The sequence below is a fragment of the Astatotilapia calliptera genome, chromosome 11 (genome assembly GCF_964374335.1).
Source record: "Astatotilapia calliptera chromosome 11, fAstCal68.1, whole genome shotgun sequence".
Taxonomy (NCBI): domain Eukaryota; kingdom Metazoa; phylum Chordata; class Actinopteri; order Cichliformes; family Cichlidae; genus Astatotilapia; species Astatotilapia calliptera.
In genome coordinates, this window is record NC_137432.1 from 30,151,308 (window position 1) to 30,165,434 (window position 14,127).

General features: G+C 37.7%; 1 protein-coding gene and 1 long non-coding RNA gene across 4 annotated transcripts; one reads left to right on the plus strand and one right to left on the minus strand.

Annotated features, from left to right (window-relative positions):
• Positions 1-157: 157 nt before the first annotated feature.
• On the minus strand, positions 158-7,957 carry LOC113031772 (uncharacterized). Of its 3 annotated transcripts, XM_026184179.2 has the most exons (9): positions 7,766-7,957; positions 7,220-7,250; positions 6,648-7,114; positions 6,233-6,295; positions 5,387-5,644; positions 4,121-4,174; positions 1,078-1,116; positions 896-935; positions 158-503 (listed from the first exon to the last, which is right to left on the minus strand). In XM_026184179.2, exons 1-8 carry the CDS (start codon positions 7,806-7,808, stop codon positions 904-906), a joined length of 987 nt encoding a protein of 328 aa, XP_026039964.2. In that variant the 5' UTR covers positions 7,809-7,957; the 3' UTR covers positions 158-503; positions 896-903. The 3 variants fall into 3 exon arrangements, with proteins under 3 accessions (XP_026039964.2, XP_026039962.2, XP_026039966.1); XM_026184177.2 differs by lacking the exon at positions 896-935 and having other exon boundaries at positions 436-503; XM_026184181.2 differs by lacking the exons at positions 896-935; positions 6,233-6,295 and having other exon boundaries at positions 436-503.
• Positions 4,577-7,213, plus strand: LOC145431845 (uncharacterized). Its single transcript, XR_013912152.1, has 3 exons — positions 4,577-4,775; positions 6,669-6,815; positions 6,948-7,213. It is a non-coding gene; the product is annotated as an uncharacterized LOC145431845 (long non-coding RNA).
• Positions 7,958-14,127: the final 6,170 nt, after the last annotated feature.

Here is a 14,127-nt window from a genome sequence, read left to right on the forward strand (position 1 = left end):
GAACAAAATACACTACATCTGCCACAGTGAAATGGCTGCACTGATCCTGCAAGCCCTAGCAGCTGAGGGATTTCCCATGATGTACACTCTTCTGATTATTAACTGAGCACATTATATTCTGTTCCAGTGTCTGTTATGAAAAAGAACATGAACCATATGCAGCTTGATATGCAGGTGTGTTTATAATTAAGGCCAGATATGTAGATGCGTTTCAAACATAATTATTTGCTGTCAAGTAAAGCTGAAGTCTGATAAGCCAAATAAGCATGAAGGTGATTTACAGAAAAATAACCAGTTATTATGGAAATAGTTTTTCTAAAAAAAGGCGACTTCTTTGGGCTTAAGCATATGCAATAAAACACATCCTATTTAGCCATTATGCTGTGCCAATACAGTTAAAAACATTTTAAGACAGAAAGTAAGTATCTATGAGTAAAAAAAAAAAAAAAGATGTTTCAGCGTGATGTTTCATGCTGAGGGATAAATGTTGAAGATCCAAAGTCCTGTTTGAAAAAAGAGAGAAGTGTGTTAAGTGAAATTGCATTTAGCCAAAGAAAAAAAAAAGAACCACAAAACAGTCTGCTTGTAGCCCCTTTCCATTTTTTCAATATTTGAACTAAAAATATTCTCCAATTCAAGATTTACTGGGACTGAGAATTAGTTTTTTTTTTCAAATATATCACAAAGCTTTTCTTACAGCACTAAAAGGAAAGAATAAAATCATCTATTTTAAGATTGGGGAACTGTATTAAAATGTATAATGGATTAAATGGTGTGAAATATTTTTGGGGGGTTGGTCTATAGCTTTAGTCATTCATGAACTTATTCAAGGGACCTGATATAAGGAAGTTGTGTTTCTAAGATGAAAGTTTTGTTAAAATAAAATCACGCTTACTCAGAAGATCACAGTGGTCCAATCGCAATCAGAAAGAGAACTATGAAATAAAAGAAGAAAAAAAAACCCTACAGACTGCTGTTGTTCAGTCAAGGTCAGCAAAACCTGGCTCTTGGCAATTTAACTTCATTGTTAAGTGACTATTGTACATGTCATAGGTTAGTATCATAATTTATACAAACCAGCCATTAAAATCAATCCAATAGGTCCACGGCCAGGATCTGAAAAGACAAATTAAGGTTGAATCAAGAATTTAAGTGTCTTATCTTCTTTTCTTTTCTTTTTTTTAAATGTACCTTCATCTTTAATGTATTAATACATTTACATCAATACAGAAATTTACTATTACACATATGTACAGTACTCAAGTAATTTATTGGATCATCACCCAGTGCAAGGTTTATGCTGCAGCTGCAGTAAATTAACAGTATTGATTATTATTAAATAAATTACATAAATATATTTAATGCTAAAATATAATTATTGTTGTTATCCATTATGTCAAAGAAGTATAACAGGACTATTTGGCCATCGGGTCCCCAGCTGTTCATGTCTGCATTGGAGTGTAAAGTAGCTTTTTTACCCAGTGCACCTCACTGTGCAACAAATATGTCGTCACATCTGCTGGCATGCACCTCTTGATTTTTGTAACCTGACATGAGCTGCTATCATGTTTGCTTTTAACACCAGTTTAATGATATACGCCATACTCCCCAAAGTATCCACTCACCGATCCAAATCATTGAATTCAGGTGTTCCAATCACTTCTGTGGGCACCAGTATAAAAAAGCCACCTAGTCATGCAGACTGAATGACAGGATCCCACCTGTGCAACAAGTCCAGCCATGAAATTTCCTTGCTACTAAATATTACGCAGTCATCTAGTGGTGGTATTATAACAAAGTGGAAGTGAAGGCAGATGAGTGAAAACTTTTGGTGATATAGTCTATCAGTACAGAAGTTTAGAGATTCACAAATTATACAGAGGGAGAGCTTACGACAGTTTGAAAACGTGAGACTCTGTGGGTTGAAAAATACCCTGCAATGTCTTTGCCTATGGTTTTGACTCTTTATATATCAGCTCTGTGTGTTAAGTGACCAATGCAGAGAGTATACTGGCACCTTTTTCTTGGTTTATGCTGTCTCCAGAAAGGCTGATCTATTCAAGCTGTTGCAGCATCTAATTCTGTATAATCTAGGAATTAAGTTTCTGTATTGATATATAATTGAAATTGAAAAATGACACAATAATAGATTCACGTTATCTGCCAAGTTGCAGCAAGGTTAGAAAACTGAGAGGTGAAGGACCAGCAGAAAGGACACCAAAGCGTGACTCGGGTCAGCAGATATAACTTCACTTTGAGAGTGTGTCACTGTATGTGAGGGTATATCGAGCCCTTTATACCCAGAGCGCAGGATTGCTACAAACTGTTTCACCATATAAACATGAAACATATCGTCATATAACTAAGCCTCTGTCATAATTAAGATACTCTTAGTTTGCCAAGTGTATAAAAGCGCGCATTGGTGTATTTCTTTTTCTTCCCCAGCTGTAATATATTGTTACATTCATAAGCTCACCCACTAAAGCAGTTTAATTATTAGTTGTATTTTGACAAACATTTAACTTCGGCTTTTATTACAGATTCAACAGATAGAGGTCGCTCGTTTGTGCTCAATGTGTGCACATTTCCGGGGGAAACTCCGTTCGGACAATTTCTGCTGTTTATTCAAAATACCAGTTTTGCTAGAAATAAGTGGGACTCGGCTACAACGTGGGTTAACCGCGACTGCGCTCACAGACTTAAGCTTTCCAGTTCGTCAGTGACGCGTTCCTTTCTGATCATCTGCCCTCTGTTTCTGAATAAAAAGTCACTCCTAGAAGCATCGAACACAACTACAAACTACTCCAAACTTTGGAAATCACGGCAGCGTAAATATTTCCCCCTTGAAAGGGAAAATCCTATAAGTACGTGCTTCTTGGACTACTCGAACGCCCCCTTTCAAAAGAAAACTTCGCTGTTCCTTTACTTCCGGTTATGACTTCTTCTACCAATCGTGTTGATGTGGAGGTTTTGTCTAGCGACATCTATCATTCTATTAAAGAAATACTGCAACGAGCGCACTCGCTGTGCACTCGCTGTGCCAAAAAGGGATTTCTGATATTTGCCCAAATGATTGCCGGTATTTAAATAGTTGTATGCATGTATGTATGGCTTATGTAGCGATTAACAAATGGTGGCAGGACAGATTACAAGTTTTACAGCCTCACTATTATTGGGGTAGGGTTAGGATTAGGGTTGTGCAGTGCTGCCCTCTTACATTCACTGTCTGGATCGGTAGCGCTGCTGCTCTCCGACTTGATGGGACGTGGGGCCCGGGCTCTCAGGGAGGAACAGCGGGGATGTCAGACGGTGGGTTTATGTGGTTGGCTCAAAGTTCGAGGATCCAAGCGGTGGGATAATGGCAACCCAATAAAAAAAATCTGTTAATCGCGCTGACAGGCTTGTAAACGCGCGCACCGGGTGGCCACTTCCTGAAATGCGAGTGAGTGCGCGCCTTTTCTTTTTGAAGTTTGCGATTATGGGATTGGTGCGATCTCGGGGTACTTAACGTGGGCTTAATTCTTCTCTCGCCCTCTCTCTCACTTTTAAATATATTTGTATAACAAAAATATTAATCATCACAAAAAGGCGGATCGCCAAAAAACGGCGTTACATTTTTCAGTAGCAAAACTGACCTTTAAGAACTGCGCAGTTGTGAATTTGTCGGATGTTGTTGACTCGCAAATCTACGATTTGAGACCAGGAGGAGACAAACCCAGTCTCAGTGAACTACGACAGCACGGAAAAATCGGAGGGTTGCGTCACCAAGAATTTTAAATCTGCAGTTCAATAATCAAATATGAGGATCCATCGGCTTTGGCAAACCCACTGGGGATAAATACATTATGTGAAATGATATTAATACGCAATATAATGTGCTAAATCATACAAAATTATAAGGCTTTACCACTAGGAATGAGCCCACATCCGCTAATACTGATTTAACATGCCGTTATCTACTTTAACTCCTACTCTAACATCCCAACCTGTAGTGGATACCGCCCCTAGTTTCAGTTCCATCACAATATTGTAATGTTGTCAGTTGTTGTGCTATCCAGCTCCAGCTCATAAAGGGTTATCTAAAACTTTTTTTTTCTCTATGTGAAAATAAAGTACATACTGTAATGGGAAGTCCCTCTGCTGGGCATCGGGTCAGAAGTCTTATACTGCATGCCTAAAGAGGAAGAAATACATTTAAGTAGCATAATTCTGTATGAATAACTAATTACATTTAAATAATTCATATATTGTGATTAGAAATAGAACGACTCGTTACTGTGAATTCATGATGGCACAGATGGCTCATATATGCCTTTTAACCAGTTTGATACACAGCACAGTAGAAATTCAATAGCAATAAAATCTACAGCCTCCAAAATAATATTTCGCATGTACAGAGTTTATCCAGACTGCTTTAGACTGTACCGATTTAAACAGGTGCATTTAATGTAAAGTCTGTGCCATATCATATTGACCATAATGCCCTCCCCCCCAATATTGTCCTCCCACAAAGAGACAAGTCCGGGCATGTCTGAGAGATGAGTTAGAGCTGGGCGTCCGACTTCGAAGATGAGTTACACAGAAAAGGGACAGTAGACAGCAGAGCACAGTTCCCAGCAAAGTATGCAAGAAAATAGGAGGAGGAACTTGCAGCTGGTGATGTGCGACCCAACTAAACAAAGAGTATTCACCAGTTGCGGTACTTCTGATAATAGAGGCAAATGGTGGATTTAAACAACCAATTAAAATGTTCTATCTAAGATGCAACACCCCAGGTAGAAAATATTTTTTCATCTTTATTATGTGCCTATATTGGTTCAGACTCCTGCAGAGTCACATGGTTATTTAGTTTATTCTGAATTTAGTGTTATTTTATACTTAAAAATTCCAGGGAAACAACACCCACACTCCTCATTTTAAAAGAAGGTTCGAACATTCATTTTCTTACATTTATAAATGCTGCTGTCTTCAAGCTAGATGCATAATATATATTTTTCTATATCGACAGAAATACTGTTATCATAGTTTTTTCTTGAAATATGTGGTATCCTTTTGAGGCTTTTTCGCCCAACCCTTATTTAATACTGCTTGCTGAGTTTAAACCAGCGGAACATGCAGCACCCTAACGACAGTGACAACAGTGAATAGCGCTATTGTGTTGATCGTCGTCTCCCATTCTGATTTTTTTAAACCTTATCTACACAGTTGTCTTAACAGTTCACAGTGAATTTATAATGTTTTTATATTGTATTAGATGTATGTTATTTAAATATTTTTAAACATGCACATTCTATTTAAATTTTATTTTGAAACTTGACGTCCAGGTATATTTTAACCAGCATTTCAACAAAGCCAGCGCAGAATGGCACCTTAATGGCCTACATACATGTTTTATGGATGTCTTGAATGAGTGATTCCTTTGCTTCTGGTTGGATTTCATTAGTGTCGTTTGAGCAGGTAATGAAGACAAAATCGGACTGGCATACTGTGCAGGTTTTAGGAGTCTTAGGCACAGGCGGTGGTATTTGAGAGCATTCTGAGAAAGCTTTCTTTCCATAGTTCAGGATATCGTCATTTTCGTCATATATTGTGTTGAGGCTGGAGCACTTGTCCCGATCCTTGCAGACCCAACAGTTTAGCCCATCTGCATTTAGAGAAATGGAAAATATAAATATAAACATGATTTCAGGTGTAAATGCATGCAAGTTAAAATTACATATTCTGATGGGACCTAGAATAATTCTTAGTATTGCATTTTATAACATTGTTGTAAGTCACCCCGCATTACACACCCTAAAAAGTAAGGCATACCCACAATGTAAAATGGAAAAATATTTGTTTTTCTGGTAATTACCATACAATTACAGTGTACCTAAAAATAAATTATAGTGTAATTAAATTACTTTCACAGTAACTTGAAAATATAATGTATATTCACTTTCTGGTACAATAAAATTGCAAATAAAGGGGCTCATTTAAAGTCAGATTTAATTACAGGGCAATTACGTCCTCAGTTGGGGTGTTGTATTACAAAGTGTTACCAATTTTTGAATAAAAACTTACTACAGCTTAGCTTACTCATGTTTTTAACACAGTAGATGTGCTGCAGGCTAAGTATATAAATAAACTGTCTGATCAAAAATATAAAAATATAAGTAATAGTTAAAAAAACTGCACATGTATATAAACTAGATATAAATAAATCTTTAAATACATATGAAGTACAACATACCATTAGATCCATTACAGGCAGGAAAGTTTATGATTAGAACTGCCATCACACAGAGATTGTAAACTGGAAAGAAAAAGTACGGGGCAGACTTACTCATGGAAAAAGTCACTATGAATTACTCCACGTGAGAATTTAAATAAAATTATACTCTTATTTAGGTACAGCAGTTATACTGATTGCATCATATAAGACTTTCCAGTATTTTGTCTAATCATGCATGTAAATGTAACATTAAAGAAACATGCCTCAGCAGAACTGCAATAAAATACAACAACAACTTTAACTATGTCCTCAGTGTTAAACATGCTAGATTTTTTGGCATTTAATATATCAATCTTTATGATTTAAAATGTAATATTTGCAATAAATGTATGCATGGCAGTTTTTAACAGATGCATATTGGAAATTTAATTACCTTTCCATTTTTTCCCAACAGCTCTTTTCTTGTAGCGGTTTTGGGCCGTCACTTCTTCCACTGGTGCAGCGCTTCCTGGGTTTTCTTTGGCGTCTGTGTTGGCATCCATGATGTTACCCTTATTTCCTACATCTTCCATGAGTGCCTCTGTAATGGCTGATGTTCCGGGTAAAGGCTTGAATACTTCCTCTCCCTTGCTATTATCGTCACGATCTGTGTATGTCTGGCAATTGAAGTTATTTGGCGGCCCACTTTGCATCCCAGCCAAACTGGACTTGATTAAGAATCCCTCTGTCATAGGTCTTGACTCAGGCGGGTATGGGTGTGGCTTGCTTTGTGCCATCATGGGGAACTGCTTCATGTGAAGAATGGGCCTCACACAACTCCCTGTGTCAGTTACAGGCAGGGCAATTTCTTCATACTTGTAACAGAACTTGTGCACCATGTCAGAAGAAAGACCTGCATCACTGTAATATAGAGGGGAAAAAATATTGTTTTTTGCTCCCATTTTTACAAGAAGTGTAAAAAACATATTTTATTAAAGAACTGTAAAAACCATGACAAAAGCATACCCGCTCTCCTGAGTGTGTAGATTATCACCATCTTTAAGTGAAAACATAACACAGTTAGTCTACTGAAAATCATTTTCATTTGCAAAACAGTTCATTTTACAGTCCTTAGATGTTTAACTACCAAAATACAAGCATATTTTTGTTTTTCCTTTTTAAGGAAATTATTTTAATGAGTCAGCATAATGTGCAGCACTTAGGTAATATGGTAAAATAGGAACACTGCACATTGTTTTCCTGGGTTGCCATTGCAGTACATTAGCAGCACATGTTGTTCGTACTTTGTAATTTCTTACAAAATAACTTCAGCTGCAAAAAGTTAACAAAACAAATTTCGGTGCCGTAAAAATGAATAAAAGTTGTGATCTGAGTAAAAGTTGCGATTCCATTTCATTCCAAGCGAGGGCCTGGAATGAAATGCTACTACAGCCATTTTGCTGGTCTAGAATGAATGAAGAGCCTCAAAAATGAGCACACTAAGAGGAAAAACAACTGCCTTGCCGCCATTTTAAAAATATTGAATAATGCCGTGTCAATAAACAAACTAACCTCGTGGTTGAAAGTGGGGCAAATAATCCGACGGATAGACCATTTTCTCACGATGAGCAATAGTTCCACAGATAACCCCGTACTGGTTTTGTCCTCAAAGTGAGAGCAGGAGGAAATGAAAGAGCATATGACAGCTGGTGTACGTCATAATAAATATATTTTTTGCCACTAGATGGTGGTATTCTACTGAGGTTGATTGCATAGTGAACCTTTACTGAACCATGTAATAATAATAATGATATTATTTACCGCTTTGAAAAACGTAGTTAAAAAGTGCTTTACAGAACACAAAAGAAAATATAACTGTAAAGAAATATATATATTATATTTTTAATAAGTCTGTAATTCTCCGAAGTCCATTAAAATGGATAGGACATAGTGTAAGTAACAGCAATGGCACAGCATGTCCCAAAGCCACAACACAATGTTACAACTAATTAAACAAAACCTTAAAGGACGTCTGGTCTTCGCTTTTTTAATGCAACCAAGCGGCCATCCTTGGAATTCTTTACACTGCAGCCGTCAGCATGTGGACTATGGGCTCATTGCTAGAGAACTGCTGTATACGAGTAGATAGCCCATCTCCTTGTTTCGCAATGGCTTTTAGTTTTGTTTGTCTTTTTTTTTTTTTTTTGGGGGGGGGGTTGCCAGATTTCTCTGCCAGTCAGTTTGTATTTAGACGATGGCTTAAAGAAATCCTAAGCAACAGCATTTGATTCAGTCATATACCTGCTTCTAATTGTGAAGCCTGAGCAAGCAGACATTTGGTTTAGTTTAGTATTCTATATCTCACGCGTTTTAATGGATTTCCTCATTGTTAGCTATTTTATTGTATTCTGTAAAGCCCTTTGTACTTAATTCTCAAAATTATTTTCTTCTTCTTCTTCTCTTTTTCTTCCCACCCCACCCTGATCTAATTTTAGTCATTGCTTTCAGTTTTGGTTAGTTTCATTTTTCTTCTTGTTTCTGTGAAGGAATTCCTGCTAGGTATCGTAAACCAAAAGCAAAAGTGGTGGCAGATAAATTGAAAATATCTATATTAGTGTTGGTACATAACAACAGTGCCAAGACACAATGTGCTAGTGCTGGTATAGACTTACATTAAAATAGATGAGTAAATAACAGCATGAGAGACCAGTTTATAATTTGATAATGCAACCAAAAACAATGCTGTTTTTTTTTTTTTTGTTTTTTTTTCTTATTCATAAGGAGTCGCTACAGGAACTCAGTCTGCATGTACAAGATGTCCTTACTGATGCAGCCGTCTCCCTTTTCCCCTGGTATGAAGCAGGGGATTTTTTAAATGTTAGGTACTTGTGTTAATCATTACACTATGGGGCCACTAGTTTAAAGCTGTACAATTTACCCAAACAAAAACCAATGAACTAAAAAGTTTCATTTCTTGTTTGTCGCCTTCCTTTTTGCTCACTTTTTCCTCTGTATCACAAATTATAAATTCAACCAAAAGGTAAAGTGCCAGGAAACATCATGCAAAAAGTGTTCCCTTGAGATTTATTTGAGATCACTTTGAAACAGAACAAAGGAAATACTGACAAGAAATGCTGTAAACCTTCTAGTGTGGTACCTAAAACTACAGCCAATGCTACAACCAGGATTTTAAACGTATAGAGGTGAAATAGAAATCCATATATACTTAAATAATTATTCAGTGAAAATGTTGCACTGCTGCAGTGGCTAACACTATTGTCTAACAGCAAGACGTTCCTGGTTTGAATTTGCAAGCCAACTGAGGCCTTTGGGTATGGTTTGCTGTGGCTCTCTCAGGGTACTGTAGCTTCCTCCTACAGTTCAAAGAAATTCATAACAGATTAGCTGGTAATGCTAAAATGCCAATTGTTGTGAGTGTGACTAGTTGCCTGTCTCTGTGTTAGCCCAATGATAGATTGAGGGTAATGCATATGGATCTGTCCTGGACGTGTGTCTCTTCTCTTCCAATTACCCTGAATTGGACAAGTGGTTAACCCGAGTAAGTTTCAAATTATATAATAATCTTTTATTCAGTTAATATTGTTTTTCTCCTTCACAAAGGCAATGAATTAAAATCTGCTGGGGAAAGTCCAACTAGTTCTTACACATTTTTTGTTAGTCTGAAAACAATTACGGTATGAATCGACTGTAGTATAGAAATCGTGCTTTATAAACAACAAATTGTTTTGGGGGGTTTTGTGATACACCTTGCTAAAACCCAAAGTTTCAGCAACCCACCACATATTTATGATTTTTAGTAGTAGAAGCAAGGAAATCCTCAGTGCATTATATACAGTCATTCCAGTATAATCAGTGTGTTTTACTTTTATAATGACAGCACACACTACAGTAGAGAGCTTGTACATAATTTGCTTGTACACAATTTTGTATCGGTGTGATGTATGAATATATACTAGAGGGATTTCTGCTACCACATATTTATGATTTGACTCAATGGGAGTTGTATACCTGGTAGGTCACCACATTAGTTAGAAAACCACAACATTTTCATAGATTTACATTTGAAAGAAATAAGCTAAATAAGTCTCAAGTTGACTCCATGAATGTGAAATGAAGAAAAATAATAAATGAACTGCAACCATGTTTTGAATCTCCTACAACATTTTTACAAAACTCTCTAAGCTGCAACTTATTGAAATATGACATCAAGAGAACAGTAGGATGAAGTTTGAAGCCACAAACGTTGAAATCTTTACAATAGACTGCTTCTACATACAGTCATATATACAGTATATACATGTCCATATGTATACATGTATACATGCATATGGTAACCATAGCATTCAATTATAGAATCATTTTTACAAAGAAATGTTTCAAATGAATGAGAAATTGGTTGTAATAGAATTGAATATATGGAGAACAAATTAAATGGCTTTATTATTACTGTTACACAGGCCAACTAGATACAAGATCAAGAACAGAGCCTTTAAAATTCAGAGTAAGTGTGAACACAACACGAGTTTTCTTATGTTGTTATGTTTTTTCTGGAATTTGTATTTAGAGCTTGTTTCTGTGCTGCCATGATTAGTGTCTCTGTGCTGTTTTTCAGTCCAGCTTTGTCCAGGCACTGGTAGGATTTCTGGATGTCAGCCATTTCCTCTATCCGCCAGTGGTACTTACCGTGCAGGGGCCTGTCCTTCCATGATGGCTCCTCCAGTTGCTACTCTACTTTACTGGGTTTCTGTTGCCTGAGGTATTCACTGAGTACGTGGATGAGAAAACTCTTCATTGTCTCATCCTGGACAGTGGTTCTGAAACTCACCAGTACCAGGCATCATTCCTTACACTTAGCGTACTCAGTCTCAGGGTGCTGGACTGGGGTGATACCTTCCGTGCTTAGTCAGGAGCGCCTTTGTCTTGATGTTACTGGCTTCCATCTCCTTCTTTAGGCAGCTTATTATCCCAGCAGGGTACCTGATCACAGGCAGGCCGTAGCTGTTGATAGCCCAGATCTTGTTCCTAATATTCACCTGACTCCTTAGGACTTGCCTGACCCTCTGCAGGTACTTGGGGGTTGCAGCTTTCTTAGTGGCCTCTTCATGGTTCCTATTCACCTGGGTTCAGGCCTATGCAGAACAGCAGCGGGGAAAGCTCATCTCCTTGGTAGATCCCGCACTTGATGGTGTCTTGTGCAATAGGCTTGAAGTTGGCCTCCAGTGTTGTTTGCCACATCCCCATCAAATTCTTGATGAAGGCTCTCAGGGTCCTGTTGATCTTGTATTGTTCTAGGCATTCCACGACTCAAATGTGGGTCGTTGAGTTATAGGCCTTCTCAATCTGGGCAGTGCACAGGTTGGTCAGTCTGGTCTTGCAGTCTTGGGTGACTGTTCTGTCTACCAGGAACTGGTGTTTTGCTCCTCTGGTATTCCTGCCAACTCCTTTCTGTGCCCCACTCGTGCATTGAGTCATGTGCCTATTCATCTTAGCGCTGTGATGCCTGATAGGGGCTTCCATGTGGTACTGGGGCAGGTTATAGGCCGGTAGTTGGATGGAACCAGTCCCTTCTGGGGGTTCTTGGGGATCAGGACTGAGCAGTTAGCCATTCTGGGTGTGTTTCATCCATTAGCAGCCTGCTCATTTGTGCTACCAGATGCTCATGGAGTGCAGTCAGTTTCCTCAGCCAGTAAACGTTAATTATGTTGAGGCTTGTGGTGTCCAACTTGTCCATAATGGAGAACCTTTTTTGCCACTGTGATGGTTGCTTGACCCTGTTCAGGGAGGTCTGTCTGATCTGCTCTTAGATTCACTAGCCACTGTTATGTGTTGCAGCCTTCTCCCATATGCTCTTCCAGTATTGCGCCATCTCCAGACACAAAAGTTTGGACACACCTTCTTATTTAATGTTTTTCTTAATTTTTAATACTTTCTACTAGAGATGGCATGATAACAATACCACTTTTTTATGTCCGATACCGATACCAATATCATACATTTGGATGTCTGCCAATACCGATATGAATCAGATATAGTGTATTTTATAATCAATAAAACTGTCTTTTTTAATATCTTGCTGCATTTTGTAAAAGTTCTGTCATGGCAAATGGGATGAGCCGTGAGGAGAAAATAAATGAGGCAGGCACTTGCTGAGATATGAAGGTGGTTTATTGTAAAATAAAGCACAAGGTGAAAAATGGCAAAATGGAACTAAAGATAATCTAAGCTGGGAAAAACTAAACTACTAAACAGCAAATATGAACACGAACATGAAGGAGGGTGAGCAGAGGCATATCAAGGTGGATGGCAGGGAAAACACACGGAGAATACACAGTTAAATCACAGATAGACCAGCGACTAGTACACAAGTAGAAACAACTTAAATACACACAGGAGAACACAGGGAGATTACACACAGGTGGGGAACACAGAAGGAAGTAACTGACAAGACGAGACAGGAGAAGCAAAACTGAATACACTCACATGACACACAGAACTTCACTGTAAAACAGGAAACAAGAAACAGAAAAAAGGACGCTGACTTGACGCTGAACTAAACCGTTAAACAGAATAAACTGAAACATAGAAAATAATATTCAAAACAGGATAACAAAAGAATCAGAACATAAATCATAATACAGAAGAATACCAAAACATAAGAAACTGAAAATGCTGGGTCAAAATGAACCACAACCCTGACAAGTTCATACTCAAATTTTAAAAAACAAAACACTACTGCTATTCTGGTATACCTGTATGCTAAAAATACACTGCACACAAAATATTTCATAGTTCAGCAATACTGATCAATCTAATAAACCTTTTTCCCAAAGGAAAAAATACATTAAATACCAGCTTACCTCTGGCGTCCAGGGCATAATTGGCCGCTTTTGACGACTTTTGATTTTACCTCTATGTTTCACCTTCAAAAACTGTTTATGTTGCCTTATTTGGTATCATTATTTTCAGCACAACCTCTAAGATCTGAAATGTGAGTTATTTTTTCGTTTTGACATACTATATTTACACAATTAAAATGTAAATTTAGACAAAAAATTAAAATCCAAGTAGAAAACAAGTTATATTTTTTACAGTAAAAACCACAAACATGTTTAACGAAGCATTTTCATAACTTATAATGCAAATAGAAATTGTACATTTCTAAAAAGTTATGCACACGTTTTACAAACAACAAAGTTATATGGAACTATTTACCTAAAAATGCAGCCAAGGCCTCAGGCGTTTTTTATATAACCATTTAAATCTATTTACAGAACAATCAGGTGTTCTGCATCAAATAAGAAGGCACAAAAATTACTTGTGCCACTCCAAAAAAAATGTTTCTGTCCACTATAAGACAGAGGAGAACACCACTGGCCTAAACCCTGCAGGTCTGTCAACAGGAGCTGTATCAGTCCAGTTTTACATGTGGAGACAGCATTTACACTGGAATTTGCCTTTAGTGGCTTTTTTTGGAGCAAATGTGACATCCATCAGTGTAACTGACACACAAAACAAAACAATGACTACACCACACACTAACTATAGCCTCGCTAAATGTCACTAATGTCTCACAAAAACTCGCTTTCACTCTTTCTTTCTTTCTTTCTTTCTTTCTTTCGCTCGCCCGCTTTCTCTCGTGGCATCTGCTGCAGTCGTTTTGCTGCTTGTTTCCTCTTTGTGGTGCAAAGTGGGCGATAAACAAACAAGAGAGACGGACTTGTGACAGAAAAGCCGATCATTGATCATTTTCATGACTGAAGTAGCAGCAGGAGAGAGAGAGGCAGTCGCTCCATATATCGGTTGTTAAGCTTAACATGGAAATGCTTTACAAACATTCAGAGATGAACTTACACACTTGCTTTACTTCTCAGGGATAGCTATCTCGGAGATGAAATGCCGGTTTGGAAGCACGT

Bases quoted from the DNA above. Each gene is read 5' to 3' on its own strand.
- LOC113031772 (XM_026184177.2), bottom strand. From the start codon at position 7,808: ATGGTCTATCCGTCGGATTATTTGCCCCACTTTCAACCACGAG. The intron at 7,115-7,219 runs GTATGCTTTTGT...TCTATATTACAG, and splicing joins CTACACACTCAGGAGAGCGG to TGATGCAGGTCTTTCTTCTG. The intron at 5,645-6,232 runs GTATGTTGTACT...CTCTAAATGCAG, and splicing joins TGCCTGTAATGGATCTAATG to ATGGGCTAAACTGTTGGGTC.